Here is a 13,717-nt window from a genome sequence, read left to right as displayed (position 1 = left end):
TAGAGATTAATCTACTTTCCTTTAAAACTTTCTGAAATCAATTTTGTTCACATATTAAGGTGTAAAACCACCTATTTGTGCATTGAAAGTAAGGAACAACAGCTAACTGAGACAACATTATATTGATTTTTGATATATTTTGTGTCAAAGAATTGGGGTGTACCAGCTACAAAACTGTGCTATCAAATTTTATTTTAATTTTCCCTCCTGATAGAGTGACATGTAGATCAAACTCTTAGAGCCACGTCATTTGTGATCCATCTGTGTACGTCTTGAAAGCCTTCATTCCATCAACTGTTACATACAAATTAGCGATAATAATCAGAATAAGATCAAGCCATATAATACCGGGTAGTTGTTACCCCACCAAAAAAATTGAGCAACAACTGGAACTATTACCGACATAATTCATTCACATCAATAGAATAAACCATTTAATGCATTAGATACCAACTTAAGATGGTGAACAATTAACCACCAGGTTTGTGACAAGAGCAACCTTGTTAGCCACAATTCTCATTATATGAACCAGACAAAGCGCCTACCAAGACCATACCTGCTTGGTGGGTTTGCTTAAATGAAAAATTGCCTTAGCTAGATCTAGATCAGCTACCTAATGCAAACCTCCGTTTTAGGGTCAGTAACCAACCAATTGGATGAGAGGAGAGCAAATTCCGCAAATGAAGAAAGAGAGTGGAGGAAACAGCTATTTGTTGGCCAAAAAAGGTAAACAGAAGTTCGAAAGAAGAGTCAACGGATGGGCCAAAGCAGTTTGATGGTAGGAAAATGCTTTGATTGATCAATATAACTTGAGTTTACCCTTTACTGGTAGCCAAAGTATTAAGATACAAAGCTTCACCCAACCTAGCCCCGTGTTCACTTTATACAGCTGGGATCTAATTTTCATCATTTAACTGTAATTTGTGCAAGAAAGCCAACAATGAACAGCAATAATTTTGAGCCACACATCCCAGACTTGGCCTAACAGAAAGTTATGAATTCTTAAAAAAAGAAAACAGAAGGTAAAAGGAAAACCACGTACCTCATCAGAAAGGCAGAATTTGTTGCAATTAACATCACAGGATGAGCCAATAGAAAATACAAAAGACCTCAAAACTACAGCACAAAAGAATCACATGAAGATCTACAAGAAGCTTTGCACGATCAAGCAGCAAGGATTCAAATGCAATGGCTCAGTCTTCCTACATGAATGCGCATCACCAGGTTAATTTGGGGGGTCTTTCTGAGGCGACGGATTACTATACTTTATCATCTGTTGAAGACAAGAAACACATAGGAAAATAAATATATGATCAAACATTGTGACACACAATGGGTACAGTTGAGATATATTTAATCCTTCAACATAACCAACTACAAAGAATGAATAATTGATTTTTGCAACACCAAGTATTCCTACACCAAAAAATGGTTTGAATTGACAGAGTCAAACAAGTAAATACTATCCCACGTCTGCAGGTCTGCTACAAAATACTGATTGAAAGAAATAGTTGGAGACTCAGAGGGAAAGACTTGAGGAAGTCAGGAGAGCGTAGTAAACGAGGATAAAAGTAATGTATCATGAGGTCTTTCTGCAATTATAAATCAATGGGAAAACATAATGTGAAAATAAAGAAAATGAAAGGTTGCAAATGGAGAAGTAAGATGGAAGGTAGAAATGAGAGGATAATTAATGAGAATAGCTCTTTTCTCCCACAAATCCATTACAGTATTAGTATGCAGCATGCTCATTTAACATTGAGCCATTTGGGCCCCCCAAGATATTGAGGCCCTGTACGTAGGTGAGGTACATTTGGACCTCCACATACGCTGATTATCGTAAAAGTAAGATTTATTCTGGCTCACTTTTTAAAAAGAAGACGGTTCTATTAAAGTCTGCTTTGCTTGCTATATTTTCTAAGTCTGGAGGAAGCATGAAGGAAGAATCCTCAACAGCCCAGAAATGCCTGTGATAACTGATAAGTGACTTATCTAGAGTCATTTTAGGTTTTCTCCAACGAACTTGTGCCCACGTTATACTCTTTCAAAGATCCACCAACGGTGATTCACTAGATTTTTTTTTAGTTCTGTAACTATTGATATGTCAGAGCTCAAGCCAGAAAATTTAGCTTTGCACCCAATGGATCAGCTAACATAATTAGTTCTTCTGAATAGATGACAAATGCCTTATGAGGCAGTTGATGGCACATCAATTAACATGAAACACTCGAAGTTAGCTAAGATGAAAACGCACCTTGTAGAAATATTTTTTCCGGAGCTTGATTGCTGTCCGTATGCATCTTTTGACTCTTATCTTCAGCACATTATCATTACAAATCTGCAAAATAAAATTTATAAGCATAGACTGATATCACTTATATTTTTCAGAGACAATAAATAAATATAACAATAACAAACACATACACAGTAACTAGTAAGTTCACTATGAAAATAGAAATTGGGTAGGATAATTCACAAAATACATAGTAAGAACACCTTCCCTCCCCTACCCCAACCTTAAGTCACCATTGCAATTTACCGGTGATGCCAGATAATTTGAAACATAATTTTCAAAGACCACTCCTCCATGGGAAGAAAGACATAATATAAATACATAATCAAAAATAATGTAGTGCTACAGAATGAAAAACAAATATCGTAAGGCCAATATTAAGAAAAGTTGGCATCAATTACAATAAATTCAAAAATTAAGAAACGGAACAACATGCAATGAGTTAATAATACTTTAGCACAATGTCAATTAAGCAACTGAAGTGAAGTATACCCTGCTTGAGCAGAGTGCAACATTAAAGGCTGAAATAGAAGGAAAATAAAGCAAAGACCCCTTTGACAAAACTGATGATATAATTTAAGTGACCCCTGTCTTCTGTAAATAACGCTCATATAGTGAGCAACGGTTTTTTTAGTCCATTTCTCACTTTATCTACTTTATATTCATATCAAAAATCACAAAAAGAAACTCCTTAAAGGAAAGGTCTTAAAATGACTTTTTGAGGGTCAAAAACTCAAATTTTAGTGGCTTAATCTCAGCATAGCTTTGCTATTCAAAATTTTAGTTCAAGGGAAAAGAAAATCAAACTATAGTTACTAGTTCAATAGAGAGCACTGAGCATAAAAAATTTAAAGATCTGAGACTTAAAAATGTAACAGGCATGAACAAATATATAGCAAAAGCCACATTGCAGAGAAAAGAGCAGGTAAGATCAGTCACCTTGATTAGATCATCAATTGAACGAGTTTCTTTAATGACTTTGTGACGGTTTAAAATTAAAATTGCCGCCACACAAAACACAGGTAGGTCATCTTCCCCATTCCTTGTTGCTGAGAATACAGTGCGTTCATGTGTGCGATCACTCCGAGACCAGAAGGTCCTAGTTAAGCCACAAAAGGAATGATTAGATGCTAAGGACTTCATCGCCGCATCCTCAGAACTAGCATGTTCACTATTTTCATTTTTTGCAAGTGGGCCAGACTTTGAACTGCTCTCGTCCGTTTCTTTCCTTTCCTCTCCGCTCTCAGTGCCCACATCATCCGGCAGTTGCAGCACCAATGGTTCAAGACAGTTTTGAGCAAGATTCCAAGCAAGGGGTTCATCAAAATCAGCAGCCCACATCATCTGCATGAATGGTCAATTTCTAAATGACAAGGAAACATACAAAATAGAGCTTCTAGCTTTAGAAAATCAAAGAGTATCGAAAAAATATAAATGTACACGAAAGATTAAAAAATAAAATTAAAAGGGTAAAGACCATGGAAAAAAAACTCGGTCGCGGTCGCGTTTGCGGTAACGGTCGCGTTGTCGCGGAAACGGCTTGTAACGGTTAAATAGAACGGATCGCGGATTTCGCGGTGTGAATTTTTTTTAAAAAAACACATAAGTAGAATTTTAGCTTGTTTACTAATTATTTATACCATATTATGCTAAAGCTATGACAATTACACGAAGTATTAATTTTTTTTTTGAAGCACTTATTTATTTGGTTTTGATTTCTTACTAATTTGGGTTTTTTTTTTAAAAAAGAAAAAGGGTAAAGATGACTACTTAATAAGTAAGTTAGTAACTTACCAGTTACCACAAAGGATAAGTTAAAGGGGTAAAAAAGTGATGGGACACAACTGTTAAAATAAAAAGGATTTAAAAAAAAGAACCAGTAAAAGGGGGAAAAGGGAGACAGCTGTAAAGCATCATGTGACTTTTATTACTTTCAGTTTCTTTTTGTACTTCCTTCTTCAACCTCCCGTCAAAAAAAAAAAATTCTGACTTCTCCATAGCCATGGCAACACTGGTTCACAGAGAATTCCGAGCATCTCAGCATGCCCAAAACAATTACTCGCGAATGTAACGGTTACAGAACGGCGTTCTACCGTTACGTAACGGCCAACTCGGCGATTTGGGTGTGAATTTCAATTCGGCGTTATATAACGGCCTTTTTCGGATCGGCAACTCTGAAACCCGTTACAAAGCGGCCGTTATACAACGGAACGGCCAAGTTTTTTTTCCATGGTAAAGACTATAAAGCGTATAATGAAACACACTAGGTGCTTATAAATTTGTTATAAGAAATCAGTCCAGCCAAGATACATTCAACTCCATCAAAATTAAAAAGGGCATTAAACAGCATTAGGAGAAAATTGACTTGCAAGTTGCAACTAAACACATGTCAAAGAATTGATTGCATACGCCAGAGGTCAGTCTTTCTATCCCTTAACTTCCATGACAGTTTACAGGCGATTGCACACTCTGATAGCAAATCACTGCAGTTCAAGCCACACTCTGTCAACGATAAGTAACAAATTCTGCAGTCAAAGTTCTTCCCATGAACCCCATAGACTCCTAGGAAACCACTTGGGTAGTTAGAACCATGCACTTTCCCTTTAAAGTTTAAACTGTCAATTTAGCTGGTTATGTACATGGCTCTTTTCATCAACTCAAGGCCACCACGGGACATTATGTGATTAGGTAATGGTTATATTGGTTCCAAACAAGTGAATAACATTATGTGACTTTGGAATGGATCTCCTATCATCACTTGATTTTTCGACACCATATTATGGATTTTACAAAAAGACAATCCCTAATCGCTAACAAAACCTATCTCCTTAATATTGTCGGCTCTCGGAATCTTTTCATTTTTCTACAAATATCTAAAAAGGTACCTTGACATTCTTAGGCCATCCTAAAATTTGAAAAATCGAAGGTCGCCACATTTTGCAAGGAGTATCCCTTTTCCATAATACCTATCATTGCAGTTTAAAATAATTTATAACAGTCTTAAACTATTAAAGTCTTAAATTCTGACTCTTAGTAGCAATAGCTAAATTTGTTACTTATTGGACTGCAGAAAACAATTCAAGCCACAATGACTCAATTCCTGTCAATGATAAATCATACAATACTAGGGGAAGATACTTTAATTGACATTATAATAGAAGTTTAAGCACTTATTGAGTTGTTTCATATGCACAGATATAAACACATACAGCTCTTTGATCTATAATTTTGAACATTTACTAATTCAACAACAAAAACCAAAATATAGCAAGCAAATCAACTATCATCAGCCAACTTAGCAATATGGCTAAGATCATTCATTGACAGCATAAATACATGCTTGAGGTCATCTTATTAACTTTAAATTATCTGCATTAAAGAGTGAAATTGGAGTCATTCGGTTAAACTGAGAGAGATAGTTCTGATATAAACAGTTAAACACTACCATTTGTTCTCAGATTACAAGGAAATAAACTTAAAACATCACTTTAATAATATTTTTTTAACAACTTGAGTCTCCTGGAAATTCTTAATTTCATGGAATAAAAAATTATGTACCAGCAAGGGTGATTGTCAGGAAATAAAGAGAACAAACCTCCCACATACAAAGGGCTTCAGTAAATGATAATTCTCTTCGGAAAAGCACCAGCAGCATACGGAAGGCAAAATGAAGGCTTTCCGCACCTATTTGAGTTAAATGTGAGAACATTTCTCTGTCAGTCAGTTTTAAGATTTGCCAAAGTGTTTGCAACTGCTTCATTACTCCAGTTTGTCCTTCCATTCGAAAATTTTCTCTCTGAAGAGGTAAAGACATAGAGTAAACACAAATTAGACAAAATACAATCCAATTGATTATCCAAATGAGAACAAAGAAAATAAGTCAGACCGTTCGTCGAAGAAGCATCTCAAAGCACCAAAATGCATCCGCGTCATTTTCAAAAAGAACGACAAATGGAGACAGTAAATCACTCATCCCTGTACCAACACCATACATCAAAACATCAAACATCTTTTTATAAAAAATATGAACCATAACACACCTTTACATTTCTCAGCAAAAGGTCAGAAAAAAGAGCATCAGCACAAATACTGAGGAAAGCCCTTAACCTTGGCAGTATCCTGTCTCAGGATCAACCCATGCGTAAACAGCAAGAATGTCGGACATCCTGGCCAAATTTTTTGGATCCTCGTAGAACTCAAGATGACTATCAGTTCTAACCACATCTACCACTGTCAACAAACATGCTCCAGTGATTAAAGCACATTAAGAAAGCATGAATGAGCACTTCAAAGAAAGAGTGAAAGAAAACATTTAGCAAAAAAAAAAAAATCCATTACCTATTCTATGCAGAGTCCAGAGCCATTCAGATACTTTATCTTCACTAGGTTCAGCTTCTTCACATTTGCTTGAATAAAGCTCTGCTGTTTCTGGCACATCAGATATTCTCAATTTGTTCAGCACTTTATTTTTGTACTTTTGAATATCCTGTCTCAACACTTGCTCGTGAGGAGTATCACAGTGGCCATCAGCCATCTCAATTTCGGAACTGATAGACTGTCGCACACTATCAGATCGTGAGCCATTTGATTCAATAACTAATTCATCATTATTATCAATCTGAAAACTGTGCATGCTTTGATTGCCAACTCTTTTCCATGGTGTAGAATGTCCATCATCATGTGATTCATTTGCTTGATCACTTTCATCACTCTTCTCAAATAAATCTGTGACCGGTAAGGCAGGAAAAGCATAATATTCATCAACTGGAAATTGAGATTCATTAGCTTGCCTCCTAGGTCTCAAGGAACTGCAATTGAATTTTACAGGGCTGGGAACAAGGCAAGATGAATCATAAGCAGCACTATCAAAGCTTTCTCTCACACTGGCAACATCAGAAGAATCGCTAGAGCTTGCCCTTTGGCATGTATATGTTGTATCTGTACAGTTATTATTCCTATCACAGTAAGCGTTAAGTTTGTTAGTATCATCTCCGGAAGCATGTCTTTCTTCAGATTCAGCTTCTTTTTTCACATCATCCTTAGAATATGCCCTCACATCCATAATTTTCGAGCCAACAACATAAGCAAGTGAGCCCGTTCCTATGCTTGAATGCATTTTTTGACATTGTCTTACAAGTTCTTCATATCGCTCCCTGCATGACAGATTATAGGAACCAAAGCAAGCCAAGGATTATTTTTCCTATGCAAGTAACTCAGTAAGCAGTCAAAAGAGCTTCTTAACAATATACCGAATATTTGTCTAAACATTTACTTCACTGTCCAAAGTCCAACCAATAAATTTGAGAAACACGCCCTTCACATTAATAAAAGGAAGGAAAAAAGAAGAGCATAAACTTGCATCCTCATCATCGCACATATCATTTGAGCGACATGCACCAATATTTAAAATGTTCCTAGTAAGCCCCAACCACCATATACATCAATTCAATGACATTTCAATCACTGACTGACTACTCATGGTTCAATAGGCACATGCAATGTCTTAGTTCGGATGTCCAAATAATCAACGTTTGCATCCAAGGCGCACCAAGGTGATGGAAATTTCCCAACGCCTTAGGCATGCCTTAGTGTGCCTCATTGAAATGTCATTGAGATTGATGTATATGGTGAGGTGCACTTAACAAAAAAAATTGGGGGGAAAAAAAAATAACAACAAAACTAAAGTTGTGCACCTCAAGCTGCCCCTAACTGAAATCGCCTAGCGACCTAGCGTAGGCCAAAAAAAGGCGAGCAATAATCATTAAAAGAAAATTTGAATGCTAGTAAAGGTGAAAAGAAATGCACCTTCTGGCTGCTCTCAGCAGATTACGGTACTCTCTGGTACTGCCCAGTGCATAACAACCAAGAAGAAATTCCCATACTTCTGACCTTATAGATGGATCCACACCCTACAATGAAAGCCAATACGTTAACCATATAATTTGAACTTTACTTAAGAAAAGAAGAAAACATATCAACAATTATAACAATTGCCCCAGACAGAGTACAGAAACTTTGCTCAAAACGCACACTGGGCAAACAAAAACAGTGAAAATTAGTGACAAAATGACTATGCTGAACAGTAGAATTAAAATTGATGGAGGGGACCAAAATTTGTAGGCTGACTTTATAGTAATGGATTATTGAGTTATTGATTAATGAGTGATAACTACTCATCTCATGAAGACCTCTCTTTCAGAGCCGATACGCAAGAAGTCAAAGAGCAATATTTTTCAATGTAGACATAATGTGAACAAAATTTGTCTTTGTTGGTAACAAGCGAGTTCATAAAGCTAGTAACAAAGCCTTAGAAATTTACAAAAATTAGATACAGGGTGTTCAATACAGACTGAAAAGGTTGAAAGCTGTTGCGTGCCCTTGTAAGAGCTACAAAAGTTATGTTTGACAGACTAAGATTTGTAATCATTTTTTTGTAGACCCCAAGCTATGTGTCTCCCTAATAAGGTCCAGATTATGATATCAGTAGATTAAAAGCAATGAGAGAAGTTACAAGTGATATATTGAATTCTATGACTTCATCCATAACTTGGCCGTGTGGTCACTAAGACTTTCCCTAGTGACAGCATAATTATGTGAAGAAGCACTAAAATGATTACTAATAATTACTATAACATCTAACCTTCCTAAAATTTTGTACCTACTTTATTTTAGTATGTGTTGTTCAATGTCCACTTAAACAAATACGTCAATTACGCAGATGTTCTAAATTGCCAACATAAATAAAGAGCTTTTTATCACCTACATTTATCGAGAACCTGTGTACTAGTAAAGATTTAGACTATAGTTAACGAATAATAAATAGAGTACATATCATTGAAAACATCCATACATGTATCATCAAAAAGCCAGACTTTCCATAATAAGAAGCAAAAATTGAGGATGTAAGAATATTGGTGGATTTGCACATTAAATGCTTAAAAAGATGATGAATAATTAAGAAATCAATAGTATATAGATCAAAACAGTAAGTAGGACCGTCAGTAAATTGGAGGAACTACATACATATATTATATAATAAACAAATTCCATAATTGCAGAATGCTAATCTGGTATTGACATGCTGAATGAACCTTCTCAAAAGTATGGAAAACTTAAAACAGTAGTAAAACCCACCCCTAAGATAATCAACTTCAAAGCTTTTTGAAAACCTAGAGCCTTGCCTTCGCTATCAAAAACTGCCTGCCACTTATCAGGCTTCAGCATTTTGTTTACCTGCAATGTCAGAAAAACAAAAAGAGTGAGCATCTTCATATTTCAGTAATAAGAGTACCATCAAATCAACCAGCAATAAATCCACAATTTCAGGAAAGCTAATTTCAGGAAAGCTAACAGAATTTCAATTGTGATACATATATAATTGACCAGGACTAAGATATATATATTTCTCATCCATCCCCACGTAACCTAAAAATATCAAATAATCATTTAAAATAATTTATACAGAATATACGTAGTAAGAAAATCACAGTGTCCTCTTTCTTTGTCAATGCAGAGAGAGAGAGAGAGAGAGAAAACCAAGCCTATCCAACTAGACAAGCAAGTACATAATAAAAATGTGCACATCAGCTTCTGTAGGGTCAATCACCAAGCACACAAAAATTAACAATAACAACCTACTATGAATTTTATCAATGGAAGAGGTCTAGGGTAGTCTAGATGTAATCCGCCCATTGGGGGGTGTTAGGGGAGTGTCACTAGAAGTGGTATGATATCGCTTTAAAGATTATTTGAGTGAAGTGTTCATAAATATCATAACTTGCCATGATGTTTACAACCTTTTACTCTACTACAATCCCTTTATCTCTTGCCTCAATGAGTTAGCAAAACATACATCAAACAAATCCGAAAAAATTGGAACAGTGATCCCAATCCATTTCTTCCTCACTCTCCGACCATGATTCTATGCATGCCTTTCTACTGGCATCTGGATCAAATTCATCCAAAAATTTATGTTTTCTTTCAGGGTACCATGCCAAATCACAACTATAAAATAGATTTAAAGATGAATGAACAGGTTCAAAGTACATTCCAAATTTTTTGAAGCCCCATTCTCAGGACAAGAGCCCAAATAGCCAATCAGAAGTATAGGCTGTCTTATAAGAAAAAACACTTTTTTAAACAGGAACAATAAACAAAAGATGGGAAAGGGCAGGACTAGAAAACCAATAAGGAAGAAACTAAAACTACAACCATTTTGAAAACTAGTAAGGACACAGCTAGAAAAGGAATTGGAGACACCTAGAGAACTAAATTCCAATATATTCTACCATGCTTCTCCAAAGACAAATCCCTTAAGTTATCCATAGAAGCATAAATCCACTATAAAATCGTGTTTGTTATGAAGTAAGAGCCTGGTAGCCACATGAAATCCACGCAGCGAGATATGGATGGTATGTAATTTACAGTTAATACATACAAATCGTAATAAAAAGCAGCAAGTCAAGGATAATCCTCCAATGACAAAACATATACTTTAAACTGACATGGTAAGGTAACATAAATCTGATCCTAGAACATACCATAGGCAGAAGCATCCTGGAAAGAAATGCAGATGGTAAGGTGCGGTATGGTATAGTACAAACAACAAAGCTTAATGAGATTCGCAAGACAGAACTCATTCCCTAATTCAGGAACTTAGCGTGTGGTGCAAGTTTTAATAAAAAGGTTTCAATGAGCAAAGGGGGAGGGGGTGACGACAACTCCTAAAAAATGTCTTACAGTCACCATAACCTTGATAGGCGAATGATGAAGGCAAGGATCCCCTATGTCGCAAACGATAGAAGTGATAGAACCCATTCTCTGATGATTCGCACCTGGTTTTCCACAACCCCATTGCTTGACAAGGCTATCAACAGACATCACCTAATTACACTTCTCAACTTCTCTCCACCTACATGTTTGACAAGATTAAACATATACAACTCAATTAGATAAATTAACAACAAAACTGCCAGTACAAAAATGTTAGCAGACATAAGGCAAAACAGAAAATTTAACCCAAAATAGATTATATAGCGCCAACTCTTAAATGCCAACCTAATTTCTTGATCATCTGTTACTTTAGCAAGATACTCCTATCATTTTCCATCTAAGCATACCCATTTATAAAAATTAAAATTAAAATTAAAAAATCCACCAATATAATTATTAAATGGTCATCTTCCTCGATAATTTTTTTTTTTAATACTCCGCAAATAAGAATATTCCAATAATAATAATAATAATAATAATAATAATAATAATATTCCAATAATAATACGGAGTAATAATTATACTCCAATAATAATTATTTTCTACTAAAATTTTTTTAAAAAAATCACCAAAATAATTTGTACACCATACAAGCTCATCATCCTAATTAATTTTATACAGAGAAAACACGCTATCCCACTCCTTTAACGGGATGGAATTGTGCTATAATCAGTCAAAATTAACATTTTTTTTACATTTTATACCATAAAAACTACCCAATTCCCTCAAAAATCACCAATTTCTTACAAATCAAAACACAACCCATAAAAATTAACGAAATTTTGATAAATGGGTTCTAAAAAACTGCATTGCAAAATCACCATTTGATGATCATATCAATCACATCAATCTAAAAACAGTAAACTAACAACACAAAAAAAATATTAAATCTCAACAAAAAAAAATAAAAAATTGAGAGTAAAATGGAGAAGAATTAACCTGAGAAAAGCTGGCGAAGATTGAAAAGAATAACGGAGATCGGTTGACGAGCTCCGTCGCCATCTACACACAACACACCTACAAGAACACCCTCAGACCGTTTCTCTCTCTAAACACCTGAATTTTTTATTGTTTTTTTAAGTCATGTTTTAGGGGGTTTTTCTTTTAGGATTTTATTTTATTTTTGTAAAATATAAGATGGTTTGACAAATGGGGGTATGAATTTTCTTTCAAAAAAAAATGGGGAAATGAAGTATGATGGATGTTCTTGTAATGTGAATTGGAGACCAATTTATATAGGTATGAAGATTGTATGATGATGTTATTTTTTTTTTTTATTAAGGAAATTTACGTCGGATGTAATTAAATTTAATCAAATTTTGTCATAGTTTAATGATGGGTTTAGCATTTTGGCTATTAATATTTATTTTAAAAAATATATAATAGATTTAAAAGATCTATATGATTACATAAATTATAACGTAAAAATCATAGGGGTAACGGGTAAGTACGTTAATGGTGCGTAATATGAAGCATGCTAATTTCAAACCTATAATGTTGGTTTGATTTGACTTTTTAATACGAAGTATATTTTATTTAATCATGCATATCTTACATTACGTAAAAAGTAAATTTTGATTTTTTTTTTCTAGAGAAACTAGTTTTATAAACATATACAATTAAAATCGTTGCAAAATTTTTGAGGGGACATAACCTAGATTTTTTATAGATATATGTAATTGAAAGCTAACAAATTTACTAATGACATTCGCGTTTAAGATGATTTATAATCAATAAAAAAACGAGTACTTTAATTATTATAATTTTAAATAAAATGAGAGTACTTAGGATCTATTCACATTTACTGAACTGAGTTGAGCTGAGTTGAACTGAACTAGACTGAACTAATTGGAGTTGAACTGAATTGAACCGGACTGAATAGAGCTTAAATGAAAATTTTATGAGAGAATAAAATTAGGAGCTGAACAGAAGTGAACTGAACTGATTGGAGCTGAGTTGAGCTGAACTGAACCTGAAATTAAGCTGAAGTGAACAGACCCTTAGTGGATATAGGAATTGTTGTTGATTTCCTTAAAAAAAAAATTTTTAAAAAAAAAATTTAAAAAGGAATTGATGTTGATCCATTTGGATATATTTCCTAATTTTATTTGTAAATTTTTTTATTTTCATATATCAAAAATGATTTCTTGCCATATACTTGTATTATATATTTATATAACGTGTTCACATTGTAATACTTTAACTATAAGTATTTTATTTATTTTAGAAAATGAGAGTACTCTAATGGATATAGGAATTATTGTTGATCCATTTGGATATATTTCTTAATTTTGTTTGTAAAATTTTTTATTTTCATATATCAAACATGATTTCTTACCATAATTATATTGTGTTCACATTCTAACTAAAGTATTGTAACTTTATCCTATCAAGAAAACAAATATAGCATTGTAACTTTAAGGGTTTTTTGTCAACAACTAATCCCTTCAAACTTATATATTTCGTAACAATTTGATCGACACATATGTCAACGCATAATTTTGACTTTTAATGTGTATACTTTACAATTATGCATTTTGCATTAAAAATAATTATGAAAATATACACTATGACTAATTAAAAACACATATTACATAACATAGTTGATTTTTACATAATATAAAAAAATTAGATAATCAAAGTTAATAGTAG

At 34.1% G+C, this 13,717-nt stretch overlaps 1 protein-coding gene across 4 annotated transcripts; it reads right to left on the bottom strand.

Moving 5' to 3' along the window:
• On the bottom strand, window positions 1-12,251 carry LOC145606703 (rab GTPase-activating protein 22-like). Of its 4 annotated transcripts, none has more exons than XM_081662525.1 (12): window positions 12,005-12,251; window positions 11,033-11,204; window positions 9,428-9,526; window positions 8,099-8,202; window positions 6,632-7,446; window positions 6,401-6,523; window positions 6,180-6,268; window positions 5,889-6,089; window positions 3,233-3,637; window positions 2,255-2,338; window positions 1,043-1,273; window positions 1-294 (listed from the first exon to the last, which is right to left on the bottom strand). In XM_081662525.1, the coding sequence occupies exons 2-11, from the start codon at window positions 11,171-11,173 to the stop codon at window positions 1,226-1,228; spliced, it is 2,109 nt and encodes a 702-aa protein (XP_081518651.1). In that variant the 5' UTR covers window positions 11,174-11,204; window positions 12,005-12,251; the 3' UTR covers window positions 1-294; window positions 1,043-1,225. The 4 variants fall into 4 exon arrangements, with proteins under 4 accessions (XP_081518651.1, XP_081518652.1, XP_081518654.1 ...); XM_081662526.1 differs by having other exon boundaries at window positions 11,045-11,204; XM_081662528.1 differs by having other exon boundaries at window positions 11,128-11,204.
• Between the last annotated feature and the right edge of the window lie 1,466 nt (window positions 12,252-13,717).

The sequence above is a fragment of the Chenopodium album genome, chromosome 23 (assembly GCF_948465745.1).
Source record: "Chenopodium album chromosome 23, dcCheAlbu1.1, whole genome shotgun sequence".
Lineage (NCBI taxonomy): Eukaryota > Viridiplantae > Streptophyta > Magnoliopsida > Caryophyllales > Amaranthaceae > Chenopodium > Chenopodium album.
Note: the sequence above shows the minus strand (reverse complement) of the source record. Positions and strands in the feature narration are given on the sequence as shown.